The sequence below is a fragment of the Solanum pennellii genome, chromosome 3 (assembly GCF_001406875.1).
Source record: "Solanum pennellii chromosome 3, SPENNV200".
NCBI classification, from domain to species: Eukaryota; Viridiplantae; Streptophyta; class Magnoliopsida; order Solanales; family Solanaceae; genus Solanum; species Solanum pennellii.
The window spans coordinates 68546380-68562336 of NC_028639.1; the positions used below are offsets into that span (position 1 = coordinate 68546380).

Sequence of the window (15957 nt, forward strand, 5' to 3'; positions counted from 1 at the left end):
AAGAAAAAAATTGATTAAATTGTAGTTCTTTTATATTACTACTAGTAAATAGGTTTAAAGAACTATTTTTAAAAAAATGAAATTAAAACAAGAAAGGTCAGTATAATATTGTAAACTATATCACGACTTTACTAACTGAACATTTAGATAGTTAAACTCATACAACCATTGCACATCAAATCCCTATATCATTTTTAATTGTCAAGTAGGAATTAAATATTAAAAGATAAATTAAATTAAAAGGTCACTTCTAAAAAAATTCACCTTAACACTTGTTGAAAGACACATCAGTCGGTTACGTTGGACCTGTTCCTTTGACATATTCTCCGTATCTTTTCACAAATTAAGTACCAAATTCATTGTAAATAACTAAAATCCTTTGCTATTTAATTTGAATTTTCAACCATAAACTCAAAAACACAATAAAAGCCAATCACATTTAAATTAATTTGACCACGAATCTATAAAAACTCATTTATTGTTCTTCAAGCTTATTAATAAAGTATTTTATAATCCTTCACTATTCACTATGACACACTTTCAATGTTCTAAGTTAAAATTTTGACACACAAAAGAGAGGTTGCAAGTATTTACTTGCTTCTTAAAGTGTGTGGTCACACACTCTGTTCAACTCAATTATTTTTAATTTCCCATAAGTTTGGTCATAGTTAGTGAGATTTTGAGTTTCATTTACGTTATGCGTTTAATTGGTAAAGTCACGAAAATAGAAATTCAATTGACAACTCGAGTCTGGTCTTTGAAGTAATTCTGCTTTTAATTTAACTAAATTTTTTTTATTTTCCAATTTTGCCTCGTAATTTTTCTAAAATGAATCATTTATTATTTTGCAAAAAAAAAAAGAAGTGTACAAACATTAAAAAAATTTAAAGGTGCTAAATGCAACAAATTCAACTAAAACCAATAATATATATATCTAATGTTATTGTAAATAAAATAGAAAAATAATAGATACACGAACCTATCACTATCTTTTGATGCTGACTCTAGATATAGGACTCTTCGAATTCACACTAAATCGAGATTCGACAACAAAATAAGGATGGATAGTGGAAAACAGAAGATGCCATTCCAGTCTCATTCCATATTTTATTTTTTGTAAAATTAAAAAAAAAAAAAAAGTCTAATTCCTTAACGTGGCTTCGAGAAAAATTCTAGTCCTATTCAAAATTTGAGATTCACATGTCTCAATTTGCACATGTGCAATTTATTATTATCATGTATTTGTACAGTGCACCTGTATTTTGTAATTCTTAAAAAAATCGTATGTATAGAGAGAAATTGTTGATAAAATAGTGATATAAGTAAGGAAAAAATATGTATTCTTATAACTAAAAGACGTCTGGGTGCACTGGTCAAACTCTTCTGTTTGAGTCGTGGCGGTGTAGATTTGAATTCTGTGAAAGTAATTTTTTTTAATTTAAAAATAACTTTTTAAATTATTTTTTATTAAAACTCGTTTTTGCCACCTCATCAGCCCCATTTCCTTTTTTAACCATCCTGTTTTTGTCATCTCATCTAACCCCATTCTCGTCTGACCCCATTTTTTGTCTTAATTGAAACTAAAAACAAATAAAAATTTATATTCCTCTTATAAATAATTTGTGATAATAAAGAAATATGTGAATGATAGACAATTATTATTACCTATGGATGAAACTAAAATAAAATCTTAAATCGTTCTTTAATCTATTCAAATTATATATCTTTAAAATCTATAATAAGTTTATGTTCCTCTTATAAATAATTTGTGATGAGAAAGAAATATGTGAATGATAGCAAAATATAATTATTTATGGCTGTAAAATATAAATTAATTAACTTTTATTATGTTAACAACTTTTAAGGGTATTTCAGACATTTTGATTTAAAAAGCTGTTTATCAGCACTTATTTGCCAAACACATCAACAACTTTTTTTTTAACTTCAACACTTTTATCCAAACGCATAACTGCTTATTTTAAAAATAAATTTCAGCACTTTCAAAAGTACTTTTTTAAAGCTGATTTTATTAAGCTCATCCAAACGGGCCCTTAAGCTCATAAACTGCTTAACGTCATACAAAAAAAGGTTAAATCTTTTATTTCAATTGACATCTACGTACACTTTTAAATTGCTATAAAATTGAACAATTAATTAAATATATATATCTTACATGATATACATAAATTAGTTCGAATATATTTTACGTAAATTATTTAAATATTTTTAGTCTGAAATTTTAATAATCAAATTTGAAAAGTAAATATATGGATAAAACCCCTCATTATATACTACCTTCACCCCTATATATAAGTTAATTTAAATTATTTTACATAATTATTTTAAATATTTTTAAAATTATGAATATAAATTAAAATCAAATTAAAAAGCATATTTATATTTTATGCTATTCTTTTTATAGTCATCATAAAACATCGGTGGTTCCCCCACCACGTTCAAAATCAGAGAAAAACAATACTCTATTTGCTTGCGGCTTTTGGTCTCTATAATTTTGGGCCAATTATCTTTGAATAAAAGAAAATGACTCAACAACAAAAACGATTTATATAAAAGGGATATCAATAATTTTTTAAATGAGCAATATTAATATTAAAAAATAAATAAAGCATTGTCTAGTCACCCACTTTCTTTTTCTTTTGCTGATCAAAAATATTTATTTTGAAAAAAAAATTCTTTTTGAAAAATTAAGACATTTAGTAAATCAATAAAACTTCTTTTATTTAAATAGAAGTAACAACAATTTTTCTGTCCTGGGAAATAAGCTAAAAGACTTTGTTTTTCAAAAAAAGTAGAAGCAGAAATATATTTTTACTAGATTATTAAAATATCCCTTTCATATTTAAATATATTACCAATAAAACCTTATTATTTGATTAGCATATCTCGTAGGTTCAGCTAAGTTTCATTTAAGAATTTTATTCTAAAATAATATTCTTTTCTTATTTTTTTTTATATTTGATTATTTTTAAATCATCATGTTAATATTATATCAATATTTAATTTATTTATATATCTATTTCTAATAATATTAATTGGAAAATTGAATATGTATATTTTAACTTGATTAAGTAAAAGATTGATTAAAATCTTTATAATAAAGGTTCAAAATAAGTTTTCTCTTTAAAACAATCTTAATATTAAAAATACGTTAATGAATATCTTTTCTTGGATTTGACTCTTAGAAGCATTTTTTAAAAAAAATTAGTCCAAAACAATTTAGTTTTTGAGCAGTAGTGATTTCTATATACTATGTACATCATAATTGTTTAGTTTTTTTTTTTTTTTCATACAAGAACTCAGTATTTATTACTAAGATCACTTATAAAAGAGTGGGATATATGGCCTATATCTCTTATCAAAATAAATAGCTGATGCACATTCATGTTTACGGGTGCTTGATCAGCTATTATATTTTGAAGCCTAACATTATTATTTATTCACCCTTATAAGTACTTTAGTTTAAAACTTGATTATTAGGTCTTGACGTTGAATTTTTTTTACTAAGGTTTAATAGCAATATATTAATCTTTAAATATTGTCAATGAAGCGATGAATGAAAATATCAAATAAAAAATTAAATAATACTTGCTTAAATAGTAAAAGAGTGATTCATATTATTCTCCTAGATCTAATGATGAAAATATGCTCAAGAGTAAAAGATAAACTTGAGATTTCTAATTAATGATTACTAAATATTTAATTGTCACTTTATCATGACCCTTTGTTGATTCTTATAAAACTACCCTTATGTCCTTTTTCTGATGAAATATTTAGAAATTGGTTATAGGTGATGATGGTTTTGTTATATAGTGAGTTGCTTATATTGTGAAATTCTTATGATAAATTGCTCTTGAGTGGTATGGTCCACCTTCTTGGTGGTGATGTTATTTGATGAACTTGATATTACTTAGTATGTTTTGTGAGTGTTGCTTTGAAGGCCTAATACTTAACCCTAACACTATCCTCATAATGTCAAAGTCATAGTCTAACATGATCACTTAAGGCAACATAAGTAGAAGAATACATATATGACTATATAACTTCAGATGTTGATAGATAATGTCATGCTTCACATAATAAAACTACAGAAATAGCCACATCACTTCAAGTAGTTGCCAATAAGGCCATGCTCATCATATTGCATAAAGTAACATTGACAAGGCCACGTTAATTGCAAGTAAAACACATAACATCGCAACCATAAGTGGACCATACCAATCACAATGGAATCAAGGTATAATTAATATAAAATTAAAGAAATACGGGAAGCATACCTTCATTCCCTTATTCACACTTCAATTGAATGCTAAATCATCCAATTCAACATCACAAGGCCCTTACCGAAGGCCATAACGAACAATTAAAGCAACAATCATAAAATCCAATGAAATGTCTATCTATTTAATCTAGGTTTAACGATATAGGATCAATTAGATAACAATTGAATATAATTCTTATATCATTAGAAAGCTCATAAGAAACTACATAACAATTCATCAATATTAACTTAATATCAAGTAACCCACATTATAGTCAAAAACTTGGGTTCATCCAAATTCATGGGTTCATAGGTAATTTAGATTGAAATCCTCAATAAAATTTAAATTAGATCATGATTTAATGTTTAGAAATCATTTATCCAAGAACCCATGGTAGAATCATGAAATTAAACAATTCACTTTAGAAAACTTTGAAAAACATGTTGAGGATTTGGCTCCTTGTTGAAACGAGTTTGAAGGATCAAAATTCATACATCAAGGATAATAATTCTTCTCTTTGATGAAGAATTTCGACACAAAAACCCCTCACCAAGATGCCTCTTCAAGCTGGACTTCAATGGAGGTTTTGGAATATTTTCTAAGAGTTTTGGGTTTATGATTTTGAAGAATAATTCTTCCATGCTATTAACCTTTATATACTTAATTAAAATACCCAAAAGAACCTTAATAAACCTTCCATGAATTAATTTAGAAGTAGGTGAATTTACCAATTCACCCCTTGACTTGGCAGCAGCCTGCGCAGGAAGGCAGTTGCATACGACGCCTGCCCTTGCGGGCCGTCACAGCCACGACGGGGCGTCACATCCCTCCGTCGTTGGCTAATGTGGATGACCAAGATTACTTACCCTCCCATGATTAATTCCCTATTGAAGACACCCTTTGACGACAGCCACGAGTGGCCGTCGACTGTTCCGTCGTTTGGGGTCTGCCTGGGACTGCCATAACAACAGTTTTGTGTCCTTCCTCAAGGACCCTTAGATTGTCCTTGGGGATAATTTCCCGGAGGTTTCCAATCCAAATACGATCGTCTATAAGTTTAAAGCCTCCCACATGAATTTCATCCAAAACGAACATGTAAAACTCGACGTAACATGCCTAGACATACAAGGTCGACTCAAGGCATATCTTTCGAACGCCTTGGACGTTCTTAGTCGTTTGACCTCAAAACTTAACTAAACTTTAACCACGTACTATACATGCTATATTAACTCTATTAAGAACCTTAAAACACCCTGAAACACAGATAAATACATAGAACCACATTTTAGACATTTAGGTGACTTAGTCGTCAAACGTCTTAGTCGTCCCTTGACGTTTGACTTCTAACACCACTAATACTTTATCTACTGCATCTACACCATATAGTAGACATATATAGGACCTTATAACATCTATTCCAACATTTTAGTCTCTAGTTAACCTAGGTCATTTTCGGGGTCTTACAATCTCCCGCACTTGGACAACATTCGTTCTCGAATGACACTTGCCACTCTCCGAACACTTCCATTATTAGAGACTCAACTATCAGCTAATAACCATTCCATACAACACATATCCAAGAATAAAACATAAATTTCACATAGTCAAGAGATTCACAACACAACAAGAAACTAGAAAACAATTCTATAACTCATTATGCTACAAAACTCACATTCTTCAATCCAAATAGTAAAAACTCATTTTATATTCAATATAATACCGATATACATCAGTATAAAAACATTACAACAATATTAGACAAAAGAATCAAATAGTGATTTTCTCAAAAATATGGCAGCACGCAGTTTTAATGCAATAGTGGGTTTTAAGCCATTTTAAAGCAACTTTTCAAAAGTTCTAATTTTATACAATTCATGATATAAACATGCTAATATGCAAACTAACACCATATAAACACATCTTACAACATAATCATGGCTTCATAAAACACACAATGCATGAAGTTAATGAAATTCAATTTCAACAAAACTCCTAAACACCATGCATAAGCAACAAATACAAGGACTTCTATCCCATCTACAAACCATACTCCCCCACTCAGAAGGCATTCATATCTTAACAAAAGAAAGAGAACTTACCAACATTATCATCAGTCTCCTTCTCATCCGGCTTCTCCACTCTAGAACGGAGTGCATAGAAACGCCTCTTTGTTGAAGCGTCATCTTTTGGAACACTAGGAGCAATTTGCTTACCCTCTCTACCTCTAGAAGCAATCATAGGATAATCGCTCATTTTGTGTCCATCTTTACCACAACTAAAGCAACTCCCGGTACCCAATAGACACTCATCATAATGTTTCTTGCCACAATTTGCACAAGTAGGCTTGCCATCCTGGGAACCACCTACTTCCTCAACCTTGAACTTAGCACTCCTTCTTGAGATTGAACCTTCTTATTAAACCTAGTTTTCTCTTGATCACTAGCACCACTCTTTTTCAAACTTCCAGCCATCCTTCTAAGCTTAGACTCTTCAATTTATTGTGCATACACCATGAGTCTAGCTAGGGTCATACCATCATACAACATAGCGGTACGTCATTCTTCCACCACTAAGTCGGCTACCCCGTCATAAAACAACTCATTTTGTCTCTTGGGTTAGATACAAGAGAAGGAGAATACCTAGACAAAGTTGAGAATTTCAAAGAGTACTCCGCAACACTCATATTGCCTTCCTTGAGATTGATAAACTCCTCCACCTTAATTTCTCTCCTCTCTCGGGGAATGTATATACCAAGAAAATATTCCTTTATTTCTTCCCTTTTAATAGGACCCGATCCTTCCGGCCAATTATCCTTCCATTCAGTGAACCAAATTTGAGAAACATCCCTAAATTGGTACGAAGCCATCTCTGCCTTCTCCCTAGATGTAACCTCCATAGCACTCAAAAATTTGTACCCTCCATCAAGGAACTGTTGGGGATCCTCATTTACCTTTGAGCCAACAAAGATAAGAGGATTCATCCTCACAAAATATCTCAACCTAGATTTCATAGTGCTCTCCACAACCCTAGGCATAATATTCAAATTAGCTTGCATAGTCACGGCTCGGGCTATAGCAATCAAAGCCTCTCTAGTCTCCCTATTACACATCTCCAGAACCTCAAAACTTCCTTCCATATTTGAAATAGGATCACCTTGGGGAGGGACTTGGTCATCTTGACCACCTTAAACTCCTTGCCCACCTTGAGGAACTTTCTCAACTTAAGGGGGAACCTCTTCATTCACCCTCTCCTCTTCCAAACTTCTAGCGGCCATCCTTCTAGTATTCATCTCCTAGAAAACACAAGGAAACTCATAAGAAGGATAATCATAAAATTTACTCTACCGCACGACATAGGAGTAGAAAAGAAGGGAAACTCTATCGTCCTATAGCCTCTCGCCCATAGATGTGTCGCGGCCCACACCAATGGTCAAGACTCTACTAGACGTGACTTCATGTGACTTCGTGATTCCTAATTCTACTTTCACCAACCTATGCTCTGATACAAAGCTTTGTAACAACCAAAAACCATACCCTAGAAGTTAGGGTACAATCTCGGATTGTGGCACGGCGTCATCGAACTCTCGGAGTTCTAGACAAGCCTTTTCATATCATTCATTAAATATACATAGTGAAAAGTAGTGCAGAATTAGAACTTTTCACAAAACATAATATATTCTTATAAATCTCTTACATATAAAAGTAATAGGAAATACTAAGTCTCAATCTCATCATCTTAAGATACAATAATACTTGGGACACGGCCCATACTTCAAAATACGAAAAAATTCCAATACAATAAGAATGCAAACTTGAATAACCAACAAAATAATAGAAATGTGTATAGATACAATAGTCTAAAGTTATTTTTCTAAAACCTTTTTGATTCTGCTGGTAAGTAATTAAAAAATTAGCAAATCAGATTTTGCAATCTCAAATAGACCCTTGATGCATCAACCCCTAATCTCGTAATTTTCACCTGCAAACATTATATTACAACAAAAACATTGTTAATTTAGTTGTCAAAATTAACTAGCACGGTATTTATTAAAAGCATATTAAAAGATTTTATTTTTTTTATATATAAATAGACCTAAATAAAATGTAAGACACATAAATCGAAACATGAATTACCTGAGCATGAATAGTATAGTAAACCTTATCGCCGATTGTAGAAAAATTAGCGGTAACAACTTGAACTCCTTCTTCCTCTAAGATGATTATCACCTCTTGCATGGTGAACTTCTTTTGCAAGCAACTAACTAAAATAACCTCCATAGTTGAACCCAACTCTCTAACTTCAATCATAGGTAATTTAATATTGCTACAAGATGTTGAAGGCATGAATTTCTTTGAATCATCACTTGTACCTTGTGCTATAATCTTATCCTTCCTTCTCATTAATACATCTACTCGTTCTTTCAATTTTTCAATGTAAGTAATGGCTTGATCAATTTGGTCTTGTTGCGTCACCATATCCTGAAATTATATTGTTACACTTACAAGTCAAGGAAAAGTACGTCAAAATATTCGTACATATTTAATAATTTTTTTAAAAAATAAATACAGAGTTTGAATCAAAGTTAATTACTGAAACATGGTTCATACCTTAGCGGAGTAATGGTGGTGGTGTGGAGGAATAAGAGAAAAGAGCTTAGAAGAAAGATACTTCATTTGAATTCTTCTGTTCTTTTCTTGTGTTTTCCTGTCTAGCTTTTCTGGACTAGTGTTTTCCATTTGATTTGTTGTATTTACGATATGATATAAATCGATGATCATCGATTCATCTTGTAAAGTTTGAAGCATACGTTCTCAATTTATATATAGGAGATATATTAAAGGAAAGAGCGATGTGAACTAGATGTCCGTATTATTGTAGCTATCTAGGGCCCAACATGAGCAATCTATGAATAAATGTTGTATACCTACGTAATAAATGTTATGTCATTTTGTATACATCATCATGAGATTTAGTCATACAAGTATATATCTTGACTTTCAACATATACACTATGAATTTGGAACTTGAATATTTATTTAATCTATGATTATTAACAAAAATATATATCCTCCATGCACAACTTAAATCACATTTATTATGTTAGGCCTGTCTCAGTGACACATTTTTTTTTTTTAATTTAAGCATATATGACCCTAATTTATTGGGCAATGCTAACATTTATGAATTAACCTCAGGCAAAACCAAGGTGAAGGGTGATTTTGATAACGGCAAAAATATTGTATACCATGTTAAGTAAGTCATTTGAGTGACTTTGTATATGAAATGATAAAAAATAGAATAATCTTTCGATTATAAAACAAACGTTGATATATTTTGATGTAAGATCTAAAATATGATTATACGAAGTTCATTTAAATCAAACATATATTAGATATTTAGATGTAAGATCTGAAATATGGCATTATAGCTCATAACAAGCTGGAATGTGAAGATTCAACTTGAATATTTGCTGTCTATATAGACTAAAATCTATTTGGAGAAATCTATAATTATTATTTACCAACTATTTTCCCAACCAAATAAAATGTCACGTCCTTTTGGGGGAAACTAAGGGTGCCGGAAATTATTACTTAGATGTGATTCAGAAGAAAAATGCTCCGTTCAATATAATTAGATATGAAATTGACACCATCAATAGCTTAGATATGAAATTTAATTTTAAATATGTTTTTGACGTTTCACTCTCGAAAAAATGTCAAATTTTGGGTAGATCTTATACCAAGTTGTTTTGTCTCCATCAATTAATACATATTCAGTTAATTGTGCCAATTTTCTGCGAAGTCTTTCACTATCGTAACAATGGTAGTCCAATGAACTTTTAAAAAGTTAAGCCCATGATTTCTTTTAATGATTAATGAAATTTGTGCATGACTTGCCGTTTTAGTAGCCTCAATTTTACTATATGCAATGAATACACACACTGTATACATATACAGTCATTTGAAATCTCATTGAGCCTAACATAATTAGACAAAAAAGGCTTGCCAATTTCCCACATGTTCATAGTGTCTAGCTAGGTAACTAGTGTTACCACGTGGAGAATCCAGATCACGTAAGTGTTCAATTGAATTTAATAATATTTATTTAAATAACATATTTATATTATTTTTAAAAAATATCAAATATATATTAAATTAATTATTAATAATTAAATTTATCATTATAAAATTCAAAACTCTTAAAAAAATTAATAATATTGATTTCGACTCTGCGTCTACCGTGCCACATATGTTTTAAGTGAAGTAAATGATTAAACCAGAACAAAAAAGTTGATATTGACTATTGACTTACACGTAAGATGCTTCCTTCATTCTTGTGATGGCATGTATGGTTAGGTCATCGTAATCGCTAGACCAATAAAATCATTGTTCGGAGCCTTATATATTTTAGATTTTCTTTTTAAAAAAATAAAAATAATTTAATAAAGAATTATAGCACAAAGTACTGAATTATTAATTCAAGATTAAATACTATAGTTATAATTTATTTTAATTGTAATTCGTAGCAAACATTTCATTCTTTTGCCATATAATTCAGTATACAATTAGTCATTTTTATATATTTTGGTACAAAATGTATTTGTATTTGTAAAAAGCGAGAGAAAAATGTATATACAAATACATATATTTTCGTCTTATACACTTATAATTATATAAAATACAATGTATAAATGCATTTATACAAAACTGAATAATTTGTATAAAAGTTTGATGTTTGTAGCGAATTATACAAATCAAAAGTTTCATAGTAAACACAAGATTTGCTATTGAGCGCAATTACGTAAATTATAGATATAACATACAAATATGATTTTTATGTTTGCTATATGTAAAAGTTGCTTCTTATATATGTTATTTTTTTAAAAATAAAGTATATGTACTATGAGTGTTAGGATTTTTACTTAGGAAATTGTAAATGAGATGAAAATAAACCTGAATTTCGTAAGAAGCAATTTGCTAAAAATATGGGTAGCCAAATCATAAAGTCTCTTAAAGAACTTTTAGAGTTGATTGATCAAACTATTTTTTCACTTCGAAATAGATTTGAACCAACTGAAGCATATGAAAATATTTTAATTTTTTATTTGGTGGTAAAATATTGAGTTCACTAGATGATGAGAATTTAAAAAAATATTGTCATAATCTTGAACTTTCTCTAACACGTAATAGTTATTCTGATATTGATGATTTAGATTTATTTTCTGAATTAAAAGTGTTAAAAAAACAATACGTATAGAAGATAATGATCTTATTAAGAAATAATCAATCAAATAAAAAGACTTGATTCTTTTCTAAATACACATATTGCTTTTAGAATAATGTTAAGAGTTCGTGTAACCGTTGCCTCAACCAGAAGAAGTTTTTTCAAAATTAAAATTGATCTTCTTTAAGATCAACAATGTAACAAGAGAGACTAATTAATTAGCTATGATATCATTTGAAAAAGAATAATTAAAGCGAATTGATTATAAAAAATACCTGATAGCTTCGCTTCTAATTAAAATAGATTTTAAATAAATTTATATATGATGAAAAATTTTGAGTTCACCTCTTAAGTTTTGTTTTAGGCATCCAATATTGAGTGGATCCCTCTCTATAATAAACATTTTTAAAAAAAATCAGTTTCTTGTTACCATCACAATAATTTATACGAGGAAAGAATCAAAATAGTCCCTTTTCTTTGGGTTAAGACTCAAAGTGATCATTGAGTTTTAATATGGAGCACTAATAGTCCCTCATGTTTGCAATATTGGTGCACTTTTGGTTCTCCTTCAAAATTTTACGTAATTTTTAGCATTGATTTTATCCATAACCTATTCATGGGATATTCAATCGTCATTTTATATATTTAGTAGAAATAACAAATCCATATAAAAGATTGTGAGAAAAAAAACTTTGTTTTGTTCGGTAGAAAATCATATTGCAGGTAAAGTCGATAGGTTCATCACGATAATTTCACTTGCAATAGTACAATTTTTTATTTTCTTGCAAAATCATATGTTCAGATATCCTTAGTTTTGTTACAGTAATATTTCTAGTAAACAGAACAAGGTGTTTTTCTTATTATCTTCTCTCAGATAGACTTATTATTTCTATTAAATATATAAAAATACGTCAGAATATTCCTAATATAAAATTTTAAACAAATTAATGTTAAAAATTTGAAAAGAACCAAAATTGCACCACTATTGCAAACATGAGAGAACTATTAGTGCTGCATGTGAAAATTTAAAAATCACTTTGAGCCTTAACACAAAGATGATGAACTATTTTGAGCCTTTCCTCTAATTTATACTGTAAACTATTTGACATGACACTTTTTGCCAGAAATAACATGATGGAATGTAAAAGACCACAATACCCTATTGGCTATAAAATTATTTGAATTTCCCTTCAAAAACAAACTGATCTCTGACTTTATTTTTTTCTTCAAATATCTTTTCTTTCTTCTTTATTTTACTCGTTAATCTCTCATTCTAGTAAATATTTCTTAACGTATATCCATATTATATATATTTTCCCTAATTTATATTCCTTTATTCTATTCAAGTTTGGAATCATTTAAATAGTATTTTGTCTAACTAAGAGAGCTGGATTCAATAGCAACCAATTTATCTAGTACATCTCTCACTGACACACACGATTATTTTGGAAAACTATCTTGACATACATCCATATGGGCCCGGTTAATTATAGATTTCTCAAATATATTTGTAAAAAGAATTTGACAAATATTATTTATCTATACACTTTGTTATTATTTGATAAATATTTTTGGTAAATATTTAATTTACAAATATTAATTTTTTTATAAATTGGCCCAAATTTTATTATTTGGAATCTTTTATAAATTGAAATTTTATCCAAATTTTTATCTTTTACAAAAACACTCTATATAGTTGTTGCTTGCATTATATTACATAATTGTTTATATTAATTTCAAAGTAGTGATGAAATATTTAGTGAATGATAAATGGTGATATGATTATTGATGAAAATAATGAACAATCGAATAAGGATAAAAATAAAGTCATGTGCTTTATCTACTTCATGATGTATGGAATGATGCTTGTTGCACTCACTCTAAATTACTACATTTCTCTAGTTTCATTTATTTGTTATTGTTGTAAGGAATATCCAATTGACTTATGATACAAACTTATGGTCATTTTGATAGTTTTTAAAATTTATTGGTATAATCATATTTTTCTAAAAAAGTGAAATATATTTCCCAAATACTATGGCTAAACACATGGTGAAACTTTACCCAAGTTTTCATTTAATAATATTTGCCAAGAATATTTGAAAATTTATAGTCAAACGCTAGCTATATATGATTAGTTTTATCTAAATTTTTAACTAATTACTTATTTTATTATTAATTAAGAATTTTCTATTATATGATAAGAAATATACATTTAAATATATATGTGTTTGATATCAAATTCATTAAAATAGAGGCGAGTGATAAGAAAAAAGGCGTATGATACTTATTACCTCGATACATGTGAATCACACTAGATCCATGTATTTATATATATGTATATAATGTGATTAACATGTATCTGCGATACTAGATACATATGGGAGTGGTGAACAAGGTGGAAGGGAGGCGGTGAGATTTGTTATGTATATCATATACATGTGATATATACATGTGATATATTGTATCTAAATCAAATTACATCAAATTTTGACTTCTTGTATCTCAAGAAACATGTATCTGGACATATTTAAATATATAAAAAAAATTTGATAAGAATTGTTATATCGGAAATTAACATACATCTAAATAATCAACTCGTAAGCTAGTGAAATTTTTATAAGTTTCCCTTCTTTTTCTTGTCTATCTCAAAGCAAATACAAAAATATGAAATATTATTATCCTCTATATATATACCTAGCTATATACACATTATTAACAAAGACAAACCTACGATATTTTCTTAATATACACTTCGTATATAATTAGTAACCTATAATTTATGCTTACTCCACATACATCAGTAAACCGGGTCAAATAATCATCCTGACCCAAATAAAGTTGTTGACTGCTATGCAGCCTTCCACGTGCTAAATTAAATAGTTCCTAGTTAGGGAACCTGATGATACTATATTGCCTGTTGATTAAGTGTTCGCTCAAACTCAATAATTTTTACTCAAATAAATAATATGTGTTTAAAAGAAGTTCTAATTTAAGTATGTCTACATATTAAATTTACAAGCTAGTCACTAACATTTGAAGTTATTTTTCAAAAAAATAATAATCAAAGGTTCATTTGATCATATGACATGACATCAGATTAGTATGTTTGAAATTGAAGCTTTGTTTGAACAAACATTTTAGATCTTTCAAATTGTAAGCTTATAATTTTTTTGTAAACATAGAAATCTAGCGGGTTATGAAAACTATTAAATTTTCTTAAATTATTATATAATCTTACTAATTAAGCAAATAATAATTCATAAACAAAATATCGAAATATCCTAAGGCACCATATTGATAAATCTATATCTTCATATTCCTTTTTATAAATAAATGTTTGTGATTACAAATTTTCAAATACACATAATTTTATAAAGATCTACTAGTTAACAATAAAAGTACCTAGCTATGCTTTAATATAATCCTTAATTCACATGACATGTACAATATCTTCATTATGTCCGCTGAACAGGATTCCTTTTTTGTACAATGTAAAATAATGAGTCTTTAGTTATTTTCTTACAAAAATATATAAACTTATAGTTCAAATTTTATATTTAAAAAGATTTAAAATTATGACCCGAATTTTCAAATCTTTCTTTTTTGAAATTGTTTGGATTATTATTATTCAAAATTACGTATTCAAATACTAATCTAAAATTATAATACTATTTATTTGAATATAAACAAAAACTTTGAATCCATAAAATTAAAATGATTGTCCCTTTCTGCTACGTATCACTTCATACCAAAACAATTGGTATTATCAAACTCCTAAAACGTGCTACATATTTTCGTAAACTGAATAATTAAATCAAAAAAAAAAAGTTCTATTGACCATTGACTATTGACTTATATATGCAGCCATATTTAGCCTATATTTCAATTATGAGTGGTCACTCACTTAAAAACACATCTATACAGTCAAGATTCTTGACTGAATGATTAAAATCAACTTTAGTTTGTTCGTCTATTATTAGTTTGATACGAAGTTTAATTGAAAAAAAATTAAATTAAAGATAGTTATATTATTTAATACTATAGACTTTTAAATTAATGATATATAATATACTAAAATAATTTTTGTTTTGTAATATTTAAATATATACGTGAAAGAAAGTTATTTAGATAATTAATATTCACTATTTTTAGTCTTAAAATTGTGAGTTTGAGTCGAAAGAGAAAATGCATAAGATGCTTATTTCATTGCAATGACGCCATATACAAATTGGATTCTTGTTGCTATCACAAATATTTTGTTCCTTCATTTAAGTTTGGAATCATTTGAAGTTAGCTACATAGTAGCTGGAGTCGATAGCAGCCTGCTGACTGAAACACTTTTTTCTTTTTAAAGGAGTTTATTTTTATTAATTAATTAGGTGATCAAACAATTGTGATATAAAACATGGTTTTTTCGTTTGTATTTTATTAATTTAGGAATAAATTAATT

General features: G+C 28.5%; 1 protein-coding gene across 1 annotated transcript; it reads right to left on the reverse strand.

The window, feature by feature from the left end:
- Positions 1-7953: 7953 nt before the first annotated feature.
- On the reverse strand, positions 7954-9075 carry LOC107014109 (transcription factor bHLH162-like). Its single transcript, XM_015213972.2, has 3 exons — positions 8888-9075; positions 8414-8758; positions 7954-8258 (listed from the first exon to the last, which is right to left on the reverse strand). Exons 1-3 carry the CDS (start codon positions 9056-9058, stop codon positions 8190-8192), a joined length of 585 nt encoding a protein of 194 aa, XP_015069458.2. The 5' UTR covers positions 9059-9075; the 3' UTR covers positions 7954-8189.
- Positions 9076-15957: the final 6882 nt, after the last annotated feature.

Coding starts and splice junctions, on each gene's coding strand:
- LOC107014109 (XM_015213972.2), bottom strand. CDS start 9,058: ATGATCATCGATTTATATCATATCGTAAATACAACAAATCAAATGGAA. Junction 8,759..8,887: donor ACCACCATTACTCCGCTAAG/GTATGAACCATG, acceptor ATATAATTTCAG/GATATGGTGACGCAACAAGA. Junction 8,259..8,413: donor ACTATACTATTCATGCTCAG/GTAATTCATGTT, acceptor TAATGTTTGCAG/GTGAAAATTACGAGATTAGG.